Source organism: Lichenostomus cassidix, chromosome 6 (assembly GCF_008360975.1).
Source record: "Lichenostomus cassidix isolate B80296 chromosome 6, HeHo_3.0, whole genome shotgun sequence".
NCBI lineage: Eukaryota > Metazoa > Chordata > Aves > Passeriformes > Meliphagidae > Lichenostomus > Lichenostomus cassidix.
In genome coordinates this window covers 11,307,823-11,325,555 of record NC_139487.1, presented here as the reverse complement: position 1 = coordinate 11,325,555, position 17,733 = coordinate 11,307,823, and the positions used below count along the sequence as shown (strand labels likewise).

At 35.5% G+C, this 17,733-nt stretch overlaps 1 protein-coding gene across 4 annotated transcripts in view; it reads left to right on the top strand.

The window, feature by feature from the left end:
- SLK (STE20 like kinase) overlaps nt 1-17,733 on the top strand; it is a 49,563-nt gene that overhangs the window by 11,985 nt on the left and 19,845 nt on the right. For all 4 annotated transcript variants that reach the window (XM_085064907.1, XM_085064909.1, XM_085064908.1 and 1 more), the window contains exons 2-8: nt 8,535-8,699; nt 11,015-11,063; nt 11,766-11,915; nt 14,407-14,479; nt 14,690-14,884; nt 15,540-15,621; nt 16,603-16,731. In XM_085064907.1, coding sequence (XP_084921033.1) covers nt 8,535-8,699; nt 11,015-11,063; nt 11,766-11,915; nt 14,407-14,479; nt 14,690-14,884; nt 15,540-15,621; nt 16,603-16,731 — 843 coding nt within the window. The remainder of the gene's footprint in view (nt 1-8,534; nt 8,700-11,014; nt 11,064-11,765; nt 11,916-14,406; nt 14,480-14,689; nt 14,885-15,539; nt 15,622-16,602; nt 16,732-17,733) is intronic.

The window sequence follows — 17,733 nt, the reverse complement described above, 5'->3', positions numbered from 1 at the left end:
CTTGTGAGGTGCTGAGATGAGGTCAGGATATTTCAGGGTCAGGATTTACAACACAAGCGAAACTGGCAAGCATAGACTGTACAAACATTAAACAGCATATACCAGCAAAGTGAATTTTATAAATAATGAAATTTATTATGGTAGGACTGACTTGAAAATAACTTGTGTATTTTGTTTTATTTCATTAAAGAGTGCTGAATGAGACCAGCTTAACTCTATTGATTTCTTCGTGTTGCTGTCTTTGCGGCTGGTTTGTGTTAGATTGCCTTAGAGACGTGTACAGAAGGAACCAATGACTTCCCTCTCTAATTCTAAATTTTATTTTAAAAAATATTAATACCATAAATAGAATATGAATTAGTTTCTGTAACAATTCTACTTAAAAGTGAGGGATGATGATGCACAGCTCTTTTTAGTTAAAACTTTCTAAAGCTACTCAACTTCTTTCTTTTACTCCTTCAGAAATAGAGGAAGTTTCATTTTAACACACTGGAATACACATGAAGCAACAGAAGATATGCTTTGATAGTTTTGCAAGAGCTGTTGCCAGTTTCAGTGTGGTATTGATGTAGTCACATTTCCTTTCTCTCTGCTACAACTGTATCTCTTTGAAAAACACTGACTCTTAAACTGCCTATATAGTTTATATTTTCCCCTCAAAATATATGAAGTTTACTGCATTTGTTGTTCATTTTAGGAAAACAAAGAATGAAATGGGGTGATGATGCTTCATCTTGTTTCATTTAATCTTCCCCCTCTGGCTATTTAGCTGTGCTTATTGTGAGATTTGAATATGGCTCACGTTGCAGTATCAAATTATACAGAACCTTTTCTCAAATTGCCCATATATTTGAGCTAGTAAGATGTTTACACTTTAAATGACAGTTAAGTTACATCTGTTATAGGCCATCATCTTCTACAATAAATGCATAAAATAAATTGTCTCAGTGCAGGTCTTTCAATGCCTTCCTTCTGCTGTATGAAATGTAGAGTTGTTAATAATATTCTTTACTTTGACAACAAGTTTTTTTAACTTAATGACTATGCCACATTGCATTTCTATGACTGTGTAGTTTCCCTAGTAACATGTCAGAAGGCCTTTGTTGAAGGGTTTTTAAAATCTAAAGAAGTTGTCATTTTTCTTTATTATTTTGTTGACTTGTTCATATCCAGTTAGGAAGGACAGAATTTTCCATGCTCAAGTCAGATGCACTGTTTTTTTCTTGTTTTGTCATAATGAATGGCTGTGCTGGGTCAGCAAACAGCTGTGGCCATCTTGCATCTGATCTGGCTAAAAAGCTCTGGGCAGAGCAGATCCCAGTTTTGTTTTGCAACTTAACTCCAAGGAGCTGTGGGTTGACCTAGACAATCTATTTTAAAAAAACCAAAAAACCCCCGAAAAAACAAACAAAAACCAAGGAAAAAGGAGTGTACTAGATTGATACTTGTACATCTGTGGATGTACACTAGTCTGCAAAGTGCGAGTAAACAAAATGACTTTGTGCTACATGAAGCCAAAAGACTCAGTGGTGTCTCTGTCTGCAGAAAGCTCCAGTGAGCTTTTACAGCTCCAAGTGTCTCCCTGGGAAAAGGGGTTAGCAGGAGTAACTCTGGCTCTGAGCTCCAGTGAACTAAAGCTTGTTACAGATGTTAAATGATTAGAAGCAAGATTATAACAGAATCCTCCTAGGTGAAAGAATCAGAGGTTTCTTAACTCCTGTGTTCAAACAAATCATAAAATTATCAAAAGCAAATAGTAAAATTCTCAACCTGGCAGTGGGATAATTTTCTGAAAAAACAACAGTCTGTACACAGCTGCAACTCTGATTTGTTGTTTGTCTTAATTCTAGTGAACAGCTGAAGTTAGTAATTATGGTTGGATTAAAAATTGTTTCTCGATAACATTGTTTCTTGGAAGCATTCTTAATTTATATCATATGGAATAAAGGTGTGTTTATTACTAGAATAAAGACTGAATTTTAAGATGTAGTCACTAAAATAAATTAGTAAGCATTAAGCATTATGTTGCTTTTTTCTAATGACACAAAAGCAAATAAGTAGCTGTAGGATGTTTGTAATCCAAGAAGAAGATCCACTGTGTTACTGCCTTTCCTGGGAAGTTTTAAGTTAGTTTGGAGCTGACATTGTATGCTGCTGGATAAAACTGAGAAAACCTCTGCCAGCAACTGTTAGTGTCCTCTGCAGGGGGAAGATACTGGCAAAGCAGCTTAGCACTGCAGGGATAAATCTCAATTTGTCACACCTCCCCCTTCTCGAGTTCAGGAGTTGATTGTAATGCAGTATTGTGTGTTTTAATGCTGCTTTAGCAAGTAGGATGTACAGTTGTTATAACTGAATTTAGGAAAAAAAAATACCACTCCTTTGCACTTACACATCTGACATCACCTAACGCTTTAGAAATGTTTTCCCAATATTGTCAGCGGGTTTTCCCTGTTGCTTTCATGAAAGCCATCATGCAGCAAGAGAAGAGAAAATAAGATGTGTTATTCTAAAACATCATAGCTGGTTTTTTCTTGCAAGTTTTTAAAATTTTTATTCTGTTTTTAAAATGTAATTGTTTAAATAAGAATTATGCTGAAATCTGATATCCTCTGTTAAGTTTACTCTAAAGGATTATTTCAATTATTTTGCACATATTCGCCAGTTCAGTCCACGTACTTTTCAAAGATGAATATAAGTATTCCTTCTAATTTCAGTGGTACAAAGCATGTGTTATCAGGATGGGAACTCTTCTTAGCTAGTATACAAAATACCACAGAATTAATGAGAATACTTAGCGGGAAACACGAGGTTAAACATGAAAAATATATTTCATACCACTCCTAAAAATAACTTCTGGAATCCTCAGAAACCAACTGTGGAGGAAGCAGAAGAACCACAGTAAGTACGAAGTACGAGGATAATGTTAAAAGAGTGAAGTTGTCATGGAAACAGCTCCCAAACGAGCATAGCCACAAAGGCAGCACCAGACCACAGGATCAGAAAGATGCTTCAGCAGTCAGGGCTGAACCCTGGCCTCCACTTTCTTACAAACAGCATTTGCTTGTAGGAAATAGAGGCACTTTTATCTGCATTTCTGTTTCATTTTTTTCCCCTGGTATTAAACAGGGAAACTGAATATAATTAACTTCTTTTTAAGTAGAAAAAGCTGTGTAGTAGGGTAGCTGTGGTACATGGTGCAGGCTGGGAAAATGTTTGGCTGATCAGCTGTAGTTCAAGGGTGTATCATCTTCTTTGGGAGATACTGTCCTTTCATTATCTTTTGAATAGGTCTTCTGTGACAGTCACTTCAACAAGTTTTAGCAGGTATAACTGAAGTTAGCTGTTTTTTAATTCCTTGGGCCAACCATATCTATAATTAAATGAAAAATTGAAATTACCTCCTTTATAAAAATTTTACTACTACTCCATTTTCAAAGATTATGCAGTGAAGATTGTTGCAAAATAACAACTTCTTTAAAATGACTGGCTCATCTTAATTCCCAGAAATCTGTGGAGTTTGCTATCTTCTTCATTGGCTAAACTTGTGATTTACTGTTAAAATTGTGGTTTAATATTGCAAAAGTAGCTATTTGCTCTTGAATTCAAACTGGTATTTTTAATTACCTTTTTTAACATTTAGTGTTAGAATTAATGCTTTCTTTTTCTGAACAGAGGTAGACTTCTTTTCTAAAATTCATTGATAAAGAACACCTTGCCAAGTTTTTGAAAATAAGTTTGAACACTTGATACTGCTCAATCATGCAGATTTTTTTTTTGGTTCAAAATGTACAATACAGTGTTAAATATAGTGTAGAAAGTGTATACCAAACCAAGTCCAGTGTAATTGTTTCAATAGGCCACAGTACTTCTTATATTTTTATTTGATAAAGCTGCTAAAATTTAAAATTAGAGCAATTTTTTTCTGTAATTCATATGTTTTAAGAAAGATTGAAATCTTTGCAGTGGCTCAGAGAAACAGCTCCTGCCTTTGTGTTGTATGAGGCCAGCTTTTCAGTGCTGATTACCCAGGCACCATCAGAAAACTTGCATGGAGCTAGACCTGACAATCCCAGGTTTACACAAAAGTGGAGCTTTTTATATGGGAAAACATCTTTTCCTGAATAGGGATGTGCGTATTTTTCCCCTTTTGACAGCTTTGATGATCCATGATTATTACTATACGGTTTTGTTGAGAAGAATGAGTCAGAAGGAAAAGCTTCTTAATTGATTTGTTTTGCTGCCTGCAAAACATGCAGTGGGGTTATGTAACATCTCACAAGAGATCAGCCATCAGGAGGAAAGGTGATGAACAATTTTCTCTCTTGTATCTCAGCTTTGTTCCTGGCTGGCTGAACAAGAGGCAAAGGATGTACTTAACTTTTTTTCAGTTGTAAATATTGTTTAAATTTTAAAGCTGCATTGCAGAGCAGATGCACAGTTGGGAAGGAAGCATTTGCTGGCAATAGGAAACTAAAACAGCTCCTCACAACCAAGGCTGAAACTTCATATTGGTCATCAGAAGATGAAAGGCTATGTGTTATCTCTGAGCTGTAATCCTATTACTCTGGAACTGTGGCTCTGCTCTCCCTGCTGTCCAGGGCTGGGAATATGCAACTTCTTGGCCTAGTGCCCAGTTAGTAAACCTGCCTTTTAATATTCTTCTGTCAGTCTCTTCACAAAGCCTCTGCCTCTAGAACTTATATTTAGTTATATGATACTGTGCAAAAATCCAGCATTGCTAGGGAGGAGTTACTAATTTCACATACTTGTAGATCCTGGTTTTGTGTGGAATGGTTCTTTTTCTTTCTTGAGACGTTTTCAGATTGGTACAACACTTTTTTGCATTAGATGTACATTGTCATTCTAGTGTAAAGGTTGTAAGTTCAGAGAAATTAATTTGCAAGTTGTAATTTTGAAGATGACTTAGTCTATACACACCTGCAATCCTTATCAAAGTGCTTTAACTTAGAATTGAGTGTGTTTTTCTGTGTGTTGACAGCTGACAAGGCTGTGCCATCCATCTCAAGATCCATGCTGTAACATGCAGCCTTTTATTCCCTTGTGCATTCTCTCTAAGTTAAAATGTTTGCTGTAGTAACCTTCAGTACATAATCCAAATAGGAGTTTAGCTGAAAGGATTGCAATATTTGTGTGTTGTTGCATGTAATAGTTAATAATATCCATGTCATCTTGCATTAGTCAGATTTTGAGGGAATGAGTTATTCCAATTCAGTGTTCATCTATTATGTATGTATCTTTTGAAAAGATCAAATTTTGTTAATGAATCCTTCTCGCCCTTTCTTCCTTGTCTCTCCATAACCATTGAAAATGCCAGTTTGGATTTCTTGGCATAGGACTGAGGTTTAAGTCACATGATCATAGAAGCAGAATCAAATGAATTTAACCAGAGCATTTGGAATAAATTGAATTGTAATTTGAGAGCTAAAATATAGGAAGAAACTGCTGGGCTATGGCTGCTCAGAAGTTCTGCCTTTTCAAAATATGTCCTGTAACATGAATGGCAGGTTGACTTTAAATGTTGTTGTACCCCAATGTAGAATTTCCATGTGCAAATCAAGACTGTGTCTACACAATCATTTTTGCTCCTGCTCTGACCTTTGGAGAGCGTTATGTGGAAGAAGAAAGACTTCAGCCAAAGTTTAGGAAAAACAAACATGCCCACACAGAGTTGCAAGTGCTCTTTGTTCCTCCTAATCCAAAGAGGTTTTTTTTTCTCTGTACAGTACAGTGATTCATAAATCTTATGCATGAACAGTAAAATCCTTTCCTACACAGTTCAGAAGAGCACGTTTTTTACAGTAAATCAAATAGATAGGTATTTTTTATAGAGTGCATTGTGCGGTGGAGATGACTAATGTCTTATTCAAAAATAACTTTAAAAGAGACAATTTTTTTCAGGTGTAACTTGATGTATACTTAAAATGTTTTATCAGCCCTCAGAAATACCCAGTGGATTTATGCTAATTTTAAAGCTTTTTTCTTTTAAGAGCTGGAAAAAAACTCTGGATCTAGACCTACAAAATTTTACTATTTTAAGTCAGAACAAAGGCAAACATTTGTTTTGTGTATAATTGTTAAGATGCTTATAAAGATAACCACACTGTCTCTATAATAATTCCTGTTTTGTAATGAGGTGTTTTAATAGAGCAGCTACCACAAAGAGGAAATAATAGAAAGTTACTCAAAGGAGATTTCTAGTTACTTTAAGCAAAAGGATCTGCAAAAAATCCAAGTACAAAGTGTTCTGTCAGTAGAAAAAAACAATATATGCTGTAAATGTAGCAAACTCTCCAGCATGTAATCATTCACACTAACTTAGCAATGCCTTTCTTGCTCAAAGGTAAAACTGAATTGGAAAGCAGTGACATCTGTTGATGTTACCTAAAGTAGATGGTTTTATTTAAACAAAATATTACTGCCTTGTATAGTTTGCAAGCAAATTTGTGTAAAAATGAATTTCAGTTTTATTAAGCATCTTTTAGGGTACAGCGAAGAGCATGTGGCCATGTTTCAGAGAGGTACATTTACAGTTAAAATTTGAGTTCTTTAGAAAGGTGCTTAAAAACCATTTTACTGCACATGTAAAGCTACCAAGTCTAATTCTGCTGTGGTCAGACATCTGTTTCACTTTTTGTGTTTAATTTACAGTGCAGCTTTAGAATAGGAAGGCTGGTCTCTCATTCTTGCTACAAAGCATGAAACCAAAACAAATGTTGTTTGCGTTACTAAGCAGACCTTTTCCTTTTTATTATTAGAATGTGTGTTGGAAAACTTCTCAGTAGTTGGTTTTCAAATGATGTGATACAGATTTCTTATCTTTGTTGTTAAACATGGGAGGGCAAATATTGAGGTTGGGAAGATTTCGTTGTTTTTTGTTTTGGAAAGAATATTGAGATAAAAAGAAATGTAATGGAAAACCTTTACCCTCAACATGAAATGAATCAGCTGGGACTATGCTTTAGAAGTGTGTTTTGCTGTTACTGCTGTTTTACTGAATGTTAATATAAATGTTTATCTTTAAATATTTTATTATCTTTTGCCACATAGAGAGAATTATTTATAGCTGTGCAAGTAAGAATATTTAGACCTTCAAAATTATTCTTAAAAATTCTTACTTGCTGTATGATACCAGCTTTTGTCTGATACTGGTATAAAGTCATTAGGTGACAAAGGTCAGGTTTTGGGATTTTTGCTGTGTCCTGTCCTGGGATCATCCCAAGTAGGTTTGGGGCCATGTGCAATCCATACCAGCAGAGAGACAGGATGAACCACCTTGGGATGCTTCACATCAGTGGTCGGAATTGCCCCTTCAGGTCCTTATCTTTTGCTGCTTTGGAGAGAGCCTGTGTCCCACCTTGCCATTTAATTTGATTTGAATGTCAAAAACTTAGTGGAGTAAATGTAGGACTTTGCTTCATGGTTTTCCCATACAATAGGTGAAGTAGACTTCAGTCCTGCCCTTCCTTTATTCAGAGCTAACCACTGGAAATGTCACCATTGACAAAGTGTTTTTGTGATGGCTCGAGAAAAATACACCTTCTTCTGCTTACTGCAGCATGGAATTGAGCATTCCTTCAAACATAACTTGCAAGAGAATTTTGAGATAGTGTATATAATTTTTTGTGATTAGGTTTTAGCAACATTCTGTTAATAAGCAGCATTTCCTGGTTTTGGAAATGTTTTGCTATTTAAATAAGTCACCCAAATTGTCTGTAATTTCTTATGTTTGAAAAAAGTCAAAGAATAAATGCATAGCAGAAATGCCTTTTCTTTTCCTTGGGTACCCAAAGTCTTGTTTTCGCTTTGCTTGTTTTACTTGTTCTGTAGTTGTCCATATCACTACAGCAGCACCAGGTCCCTGGGCTGAGGGTGAGCAGTAATAAAGTAGAGGTTGGCAGCATTTCCAGTGCTCCACCTTCCGTGAGTCCCATCTCGGGAGTCCTCCCAGGCTGCTGAAGCAAAGGGAGCAAAATGCCCAGACAAACTAATGATGGCTTGGCAGCTCGAAGCTGGGAGCTTCCCTTGGCTGAAGAGGAGCGACCTGCTGGTTCCTGGGGGAGGATCTGGTTCTCTGTGTGGCTTTGGGAACAGCGGTGCTGCCACAGCGTGGGGAGAGTCAGAAGGGCAGAAACAGAGGGTAGAGGCTCTTTCGTACTCCTTACTAACTGTTAATAGATGGTGTTTGAGGAGCAGCACGTCTTAGTAAGGCAATAATTATCCTGAGCTGTTGACTGCATGATGATGGTTTAAAGAATGTGATGAGAATTAAGTATTTTTACATTCTTGTCTTTGTTTCTTGACCTTGAGAAAAGTTGTATAAACCCTTTTTCTGCTAGATTTTATCTCCTATTTAATATGCAGGTGTATTTTTTTTTTTTTGTAGAGAAGGTGACTAGAGGCAGGAAAATTGCACAGAAGTGTTGAGAGGGGGTTGATTTATTTGTGGGGTTTTTTTGCTGGGGCCAGTTATCTGGTGAAATTCATGTATATGTTTGCTGTGACTTTTACAGGCTCAGAACAAAGAAACAAAAGTTCTGGCTGCTGCAAAGGTAATAGATACTAAATCAGAAGAAGAACTTGAAGATTACATGGTAGAGATTGATATTTTAGCATCCTGTGATCATCCTAATATTGTCAAGCTCCTAGATGCTTTCTACTATGAAAACAATCTGTGGGTAAGTATTTTTCCTTTTCTAAATGTGTTTGCTTATTTCAAAAGGTTATTGAAATTACACTTTTTTCTTTATCAAAATATCATTTGTCAGTCAGATTTCATCTGGGTTGTCACCTTTGGGATAGCTACTCAGTTTAAAAACTAATTTGTAAATTGTGAGTATGACTTAGGAAATTGTCACTGTAGAATTGAGCTACACTGAGTCATTTGGTCAGGGGACTGAATCTAAAATGTGGAAATTGGCAGTTCCTTTTGGTGTATTGAGAGAGTTCTCAGCTGGTGCTTATTTGTAACAGCAGGACTCAGATTTTAATTACATTAGCACAATTTAGAGTGAGATTCAGAATCCACACCTGGAAAACAAATAATGTACTGAAAAGGTCAGCCTGTGAAGTATGTACTTCAGATGCCAGTGAGTTTACTGGCACTCCCAGGAAGGACAGTTTACCAGGACTTGAACCATAATTAATTTACTTAAACCCTGGGTATTTGTACCTTGACGTGCAGTAAGTGTACATAGGACTGCACATCACTGCTCTGCTACATCCTGTGTGTTTGCTTGGATGGCTTTAGCTGTGACAATACAGTTTGTACTTTTAGGTCATTCAATACAATATTTATAGGTGCTTCTTGAATGGTGCAAGGAATACATGGTTGGGTTTGTTTTTGTGGTTTTTTTTAAGAGTTTATACTTCAAAAAGATACCTAAAACAAGTAAAAGAAAATTTCCTGGGAGTCTTACAAATTAGTTTTATCCTTTGAGCAAATAGTGGAAGTGTAATACCATGTTTCCTGATGTGCATTTATTTTGCTAAACTCAAAACTTGGTGATCTCAATGCAGAGTAAAGTGATATTATATAAAACTGGAATAGTGAAAAAAATTCAGTGCATAAAGGTCAGCATGAAAGCAAGTATGGATAGAGGCACAATATGAAACTGAGTGGGTAGGCTTCACTGGCAGAATAAACATAGAAGTAAATATTTTGCAAATAAAATTGTAGCTACATAGTTACACTGAAATGCAGGGGCTTGAAAGCCACAAGCTAATGATGTGGTAAATAAACAGAATTTAGTGGGGGCAGAAGAGACAAGAATGACAGTTGGACATTCAATATACTTTTGCTTTCCAAGTTTAGAAACATGATTTCTCTACCAAAGAGACCTTTGTCAGACCAAACTACAAATTTTAGAGAAACAAATTCTTTATGTACAGTTTTCCATAACTACTTGGCACGTGTAAATGGAATACTGTTTATAGGATTTACAAAGAGTTGCATTATATAGTACGTACCATTGTTGTGGGGATTAATTGTGATAATAATTTGAAGTATATGCAATGTAAGTGGTTTATATGTAACTGTTGCAGTACAAGGTATTCTTTGAAGTTTCCTTTTTTATGAGCAGTTATACTCTGATTTTAAAATTATTCTACAGAAAAAAAAAATACTATTTCCAAGAATATTGACTGTTGAGATTCTGAAAAGAAATACTCCTTAGCTGTCAGACTGAAGATTATAATTTAATATTTAAAGTTCAAATTAAAGAGACAGAAAAAAATAAGGAAGAGTGGGGTATCAGTCTTGGATGACCTTTCCTCTTTATTGCTCTCCTCATTCCCTTTGTCTCCCCTCTTTCCCCTTTGTGTATATTCTTTTTGTCCTTCATATCACAATAGTCTCTGCTCATAATTGCAGTATATTTTTGTTTCAAATGGAAATTTAGAACTGCAGATGGACTTGGTCTGGTATTATTATATTTGGGATAAAGGCCTTGATGTATTGTAGGCATGAATGAAAATGAAGGAAAATTAATGTAAACATCTGAATTTAGCAATTTTCTGTAGCTTTTAAGAGTATTTTCCCGTATTTTCATCTCATCTGAAACAATATAGGAGATAGCATCAGCTACTGGAAAATCATTTAGCTCTTGGACTTTTCAGTCAGAGAGATTATAGTATAGAAGTAGAGCTTAATAACCGAGAAATGAGTTTGCAGGGATTATGTAAATCACATTACAAGGAGTAGGTTTAAGCTGACTGTGTCATTATGTTTTATAAATTTTATTATGCTTTTTTATACTTGGATTAAAACTTCTGTCTGAGCATCTCAAGGCATTTTTCAAATAATTTGCTTTAGCAGCACAGCCCTACTTTTAGCTGAGTAACAGTACCAATATGTTGCAGGTTAGTAAAATAATTTATGAAGGTTAAATAGTCTGAAACTCTGATCTTCCAATCATGCTCCCTTAATCAATGATTCAGTTCAGTGGAACTATTCAGTTTCTAATTTCTGTAATTTTTTTTTGTTTATATACAGATCCTGATTGAATTTTGTGCAGGAGGAGCAGTAGATGCAGTAATGTTGGGTAAATAAGTTGTTTCAACTAATAATCTTAAGATTTTAAAATGGTAATATGTAGTGTAAGACTTGTTTCATGTGTATTGTTTTGATATGCAAATATTTATGTAATTGGTGTTCTATATGTTTTGACTGGGGGTTAAAAATTAATATTTTCACCTGTATATTTCATTTTAAAGTGTTTATGTACTTTTCTAACCACATTTTTGTCTTGATCCTCTAAGAGAATTTGAAGAGTTGTTCTCTGCTTATGGAGCTCTCTGTCATAACATAATCTGTATGAGGATCTTATTTCAGGATCTTACTCTTCCAGGTCTCAAATTGCATTCTGATAATTCTTTATATTGCATCTACAATAAAGTTGGGGGTTTTCTGTGCTTATTGCTCAGATTAGGTGATGCCAGTAAGTAAAGGATCTGGTCTTTAGCATCTCTGTGAACCACACAAAAGAACCAGTCTCTAAACTATGTAGCTTTTTCACAGTTCAGATAGATAGGTATACATAATTCATAATGAGAAGGGGGTTGGGTTCAAGGAATGAAATCTTTACTGGAAGGAGCAAATACGTTAAGACAGAATTTTTTTCTGACATGTGATGCTTAGAATCTGTCAGACTAATTAGTTTTCCCATATATTACTATGGTGTTTGCTATGAACACATAACGTAAAATGCAAAAATGTTGTGATTATTTCTGTCTCTCTCTTGTAGAGCTTGAAAGGCCGTTAACAGAGCCACAGATCAAAGTGGTGTGCAGGCAGACACTGGAAGCACTGAACTACTTGCATGAGAATAAGATCATCCACAGAGATCTAAAAGCTGGCAATATTCTTTTCACATTAGATGGAGACATTAAACTAGGTAAGCATGTTGCAAATAAAAGTCTTTCCTAGAACTTGGCACGGTCTTTTAATTGTATTTTCCTTAGGCTGCAGTTTGTCAGAGTTCAGTATTTACCTACTGAAATACCAGTATAACAATGAGAGCTTTTTCAGAAGCAAAACCTTGATAGGTTTGGTACTATCAAGGGGAAAAAAGAAAAAAAAAAAAGCTTGACCAAATATCCTGACCATACTTGTCACATCTTTCATACTTCAAATTCAGCACAGGTCTTACTGTTTCTTAGTATAAAGTTCCTGATTATACTTACCTTTACTGTGATAACATCAGAACTTCCCTTTGAAGTTAGTTTGGAAAAGGAACATTCTTCACGATCACCAAAAATCAGTACCTTGTATCATTCTCTTCCTTTGTTGAGAGAGAAGTAATAAACTTAATTACCCACCTTAGTATTTCCATGCCTTTTTCAATTGTTTGTTGCACTGAAATTAAGACACAACAGTCTAGAACAAAATTTATAGAAGCTTACTATTGTTGATTTCTGGGTTATTTTAATCTCAGTTTAAGCAGTCATCCACATTTTTATTCTCATGAGTATTCCTCCATGCAGAATTGACAAAGGCCTGCTAGTGGTGAATAGCATCCCTTCATTCAGCCAGGAAAGGGCAGGAATTCTCTGGATCCACTTTGTTTCAGGAGCAACTGTGTATGAGTTGTCACCCTTTACAGTGGCTCCACCCATGGCATAGGTCCATGACATCCCTGCCTGTGCTCAGGCTTCAAAGCCTTCCCTCTGAATGGTGTGTGCTCAGTTGTGTCTTTGGATGCACAGAGGGGCAAAGGTAAGGAGAATTAGAATATTGCCACAGGGAACTGGGGCTCTAAATTCACAGCCTTGATACAAACATTCCTTTTAAATGTAAGCAAGATATGTCCAAATTCAGAAATATCTCTGCTGCCTAACTCGTATCGATTGCAGTCTCAGCAAGGTACAGTGCACCTTCACTGTTAAGAAACTGGGAATATTTAAGAATCTGCTTTGCTATATTGATCAGTTCAGTGTGTTTGTGCTTTTTCATGGATCCCCTTGTACAAGATTATTGTTTGTACACACAATCCTTGTATCTGGCTTTCTTTTAGTCTGCAGAGCACAAGTAGTGTAGCTTTTCTTTGGTGCCTGAACATTTAGTGAGGCACTGGGCGTCATGGGCCTGATTCTTACATGTATTAGAACCACTGTCTTAGTTTCTTGGCACTGCTGGAAAAGAAACCACAGATCACAGCAGGAGTCTCATGGTCAGAGAGAGTAATTTGTTTCAGTTCATTTCCTCACATGACCTGGCTTCTCCTCATACAGACTTGGAACTATTTTAAGATTTTGTCAAGCTTAGCTGGTACACTGCACCTTGCAGGCTGTCAAGATACTACTTAACAGTTCAGACCACAGGGAGATTTTTTCCACACGTGCATCTGGTGATGCATTCAGGTTTGCTAATTAAGATTTCTAAAAAAAGATTTGCTTTAGTTTTGAAAAATGTACAGCATCCCTTCAAGGAGCATTTTACTCCTTTTAAGCCACTTGTATTTGGGTTCTGTTATACAAAGAAATGGCTAATTCCTTGTTTTACAGATGTGTGAATGGCAAGTAAATTTCTTTCATTGCATTTTATTTTTATAAGGATATGACTTTTATTATTTCAATACCTGTAGACCCTCAAAATTTCAGGTTTTGCATTTGAACTAATAGCTCTTTGTCCTTATTTTTTTTCCAAAGAGCAGAATTAGACTTCTCAAATATTAAGCCCATCAAATAATTTTGTACAGATTAAAGATGGAAACATATGGTTGTTTGTCCCTTTGCTCTAATCTCTAGATCTCCATTAACAAAATTATGTCTATAATAAGCATATAACACTTACTTAAATGTATTTGTTTTTTTTTAGTGAGAGACGTAGTGCATTATAGACAAGTAATTGCAAAGAGATAAAGTTGTTTTTTGGGTAGATATTACATCAAAGGTGCATATGCAAGCTCTCAGATATTTATTATAAAGTGAAAAGTCAAGGGGAAAGAAACCTGTAAGATAAAGGGAAAATGTAGCTTCATGAAAATTTGAGTCCTGAAATTAAAAATTGAATGAGTAGTTGAATTAATGAGGTAGTTGATGACATGTTTGAGGAATACAAACATAGCCCTTTCATAGGCTAGAGAAATTTATTTCTAATCAAAATAATTTCATGCACTTTTTTCTACAGTAAATACATATTTTGCTTTTGTCCCACACAGCCCAAGAGTACAGTTATGGTTTGGGGTTTTTTTTAGAAATGTAGAATAAGTTCTATTCATCTACAGTCAGCTATCAGAACACAAATTTTTATATCTCAGTTTGAAGTTTTAATACTGCAGAATGTTTGCTATGGAATATACACCATTTTAAAAGACAATTGTATGATAAAAATATATATTATGTTTTCCATCACCCTGTTAATAGTATTTTGCTGTTTGCTTTAAGCGGATTTTGGAGTATCGGCTAAAAACACCAGAACAATACAAAGAAGAGACTCTTTTATTGGTACACCATATTGGTAAGTGCACTCATTTGCTGATTTTAGTAGGAAATAGTATCTTAAAGTTACTTTTAATTTTATTATTACAAGCTTGATAAATACTTTCTAAATATATTGATGGTAGAAGGTGCTTCTAGAAATGCTTCAGTGAATGTCTGTGTTTAGAACTGTTCTCAAAACAGATCAGGAAGCATTTTCTAATCTGGAACTTCATTGCTCTCTTTGCAGGATGGCTCCTGAAGTAGTAATGTGTGAGACTTCTAAAGACAGACCTTATGATTACAAGGCTGATATCTGGTCTCTTGGCATTACTTTAATAGAAATGGCTCAAATAGAGCCACCTCATCATGAACTAAATCCCATGCGAGTGCTGCTGAAAATTGCAAAATCTGATCCACCAACATTGGCACAGCCTTCAAAATGGTTTGTATTTTATTGACAGCTTTCCCACCCCAGTTTGAGTACAAGGCATGCCAAGTTGTAAGCTAAACTTGATGAGCACAGCCCTGTGGAACTTTGTGCTGTAGCTTTATGCAGTAAGGCAGGTACATACATACTCTATATAATGTTTGTACATGTATGTATACATATATGTATTCTTACACAATTGGAGCTCTTTTTTGTCATAGTTCTGTGTAGAAGCTTTTATACAGAAATATTTTACAGGTTTTGCATTAAAGTGTATGGGAAATAGCATTTTTTACAAATGCAGTTACAGACCTGAAGGGCATCTAAAAGATTGGGTTAAAGGAAACAAAAGCATTTTTATACTAAGAAAATATTTTTAAAGCCATTATCTATTTGGTCAATGTAATATTTTCACATTATTCCATTAGTGATACAGCAGATGAGGTGTATTAATAGTTCAGAGCAAAAAGTAAATTCTTCTATTAATGGACAAACCTTTTAAAGATTGTATTTGTGCTGTAATGGTCTTGGCATTCCTGTACTCTTTGTTTTCCTAAATCAGTAGGAGGATTGAAGTTGCAGTATAGATTCACTTAAGAATATTTCAGTTTATATGCTAGTGTGATGTTGAGACAGAAGAACAACCAGTGCCTTTTTGCTTGTTGTGTAGGTCATCAGATTTTAAAGATTTTCTGAAGAAATGTTTGGAAAAGAATGTAGATGCAAGGTGGAGTGCAACTCAACTTCTACAGGTAGGAAGAGTTGACCATTCAGAACTGCTTAAAGGCAAACATATTTTGTATTTTTTAAAACCAGAGCAGTAGTATAGTAACTACTTAAATATTTTCAAATTAAATGTTTGTACACAGTTTGTTTTTAAAATGCATCCTTATTTGGTAAATTTTGATCAAATGATACCGAGCACAGATCAAGTTACTGGTTTAACATATTTTGATGTAAAATAACTAATTAATTTTTTTAAGCAATTATACTTTGATACTTAAAATGGATAAAGGAGTTACTTACGTCTGTAGGCAGTTGCTGACAGGTGTTTTAAAAAGCTTTAGTGCTCAGCCCTCCTCTGTAATGCTGTCAGTGCAGAGCAGCTGAACAGGAATAGATGTGACCAGGTACATTTGATTGTGTTTAACGTCAGCATCCATTTGCTTTATCCACAATCTATCTGACACATGCTGAATAGATTTAAGTAGCAGGGCCAAGCAGAGAAAGAAGATTCAGGCAGTAGGAGAGGAACAGGTACCTGTTGGCTCTTGAAAAAAAGGTAGAATTCTAGTTTGTGATAGGAGAAATTGTTGTAAAGACAAAGCATATTTTTTCTAGAAAGAATATTTTCTAGATAAAGCTTGTCAAGAAATAATTTAACTGTGGAACTGAAATGAAACTTAAGCCCAGGAAAAATAACCTTTTTAAAAACCTTTCTACTTCTATTCTTTGGATTGTGAAAAAGGTCAGTATAAATGAATCATTTGTATTTTTAGCAAGTTTGTTAGACTACTTATACAGTATATTTGAATACAAATGTTTTGATTTTAAGACTTCTGCAGAAAAAACACATTAGGACAGTTATGATTAATGTTAATTGTGAATCTTCAAATGTGAGAGAACCAAAGTAACACTTCTCTGAAGTTACATTTCTTTCAAGTTACAATTTTCCCACTGTGTACTGTGAAGTCATCACTTAATATTGTGCTTATTTCTTTTGTTTTCACAAGCATCCATTTGTTACTGTTACTTCAAATAAACCAATAAGAGAATTGATTGCAGAAGCTAAGGCTGAAGTTACAGAAGAAGTTGAAGATGGTAAAGATGAGGATGAAGAAGAAGAAACAGAAAATTCTCTGGTCAGTTTAAAATTTACTTTTTTAAATATGCAGTCGCCAATTTCCCACGGCAAATTCAGTTTTGGATGTTATTAGCCCAACTTTGGCATCACATCTTCTAAGAATAATATTGTAACTGTACTCTAACCTGTTTGCAAAAAAGGTAGTCAGCAATTTCAAAATTAGCATGTTTGAACTCCTTAAAAACTAAAAAATAATAGCTAATAAAGATGAATGTCTTCATTTTTTTCCATGTATGTGTGACATTTTAAAAATGGGATACTGATTTTTATGTAAATGGTTTTAAGTCGTAATGACTAGATGAATGTGCAAATGTTTGTGTTCCACAGACTGTTTAAAATATTAAGGTATTTGACTATTAAACTATAAACTTAAGTTTGTTTACACCAAAGATTTTACAGCATGGCTATCAAAGAAAAGGAAAAACCCATGTATTTTTTAATTAACGTAGTTCTAAATATGCTATAAGACTCTTACAGTGTGAGTGTGGTTGCTCAGAGGGAAAGCCCTGATGTCCAGAGCTGGGGTGCAGGTTGCAGAGTGCCCAGGCCATGTACTCCCTGTGCCATCTGGAGTTGCTGTTCCCTGTACCACTGGAGAAGCCAAGTGCTTGAGCAGGAGCAGTGCCTCCATTCCCTCCTCACCCCTCAGCACGCTCCTCACGTCCCCTGGCCTTCTTACCAAGTTCCCACTCCACCCTGCAATCTCTAAATGTGCATTCCCACCAGCTTCCCTCTGTGGATCATCCACCACCTCCTTCCACTGATGAGCTGCTGAGCCATCAATCCCAGGAGGGTTGGAGTGAAGTCCACCCTGGGACTCAATCAAGCATCTCCCAAGCAGCATTGTAGGAAAGTGTGAGGTAGAGGTCTTCACATTATTTACTTGGGGTGATTTTAAACACTCTGGGAGATCAACACTAAACTTGTAATACAATTACAGGAAGAAATATTTTAAATGCAGTTTTGACTTAAAAGGAATTGTCTTCTGTATGCTTGGGAA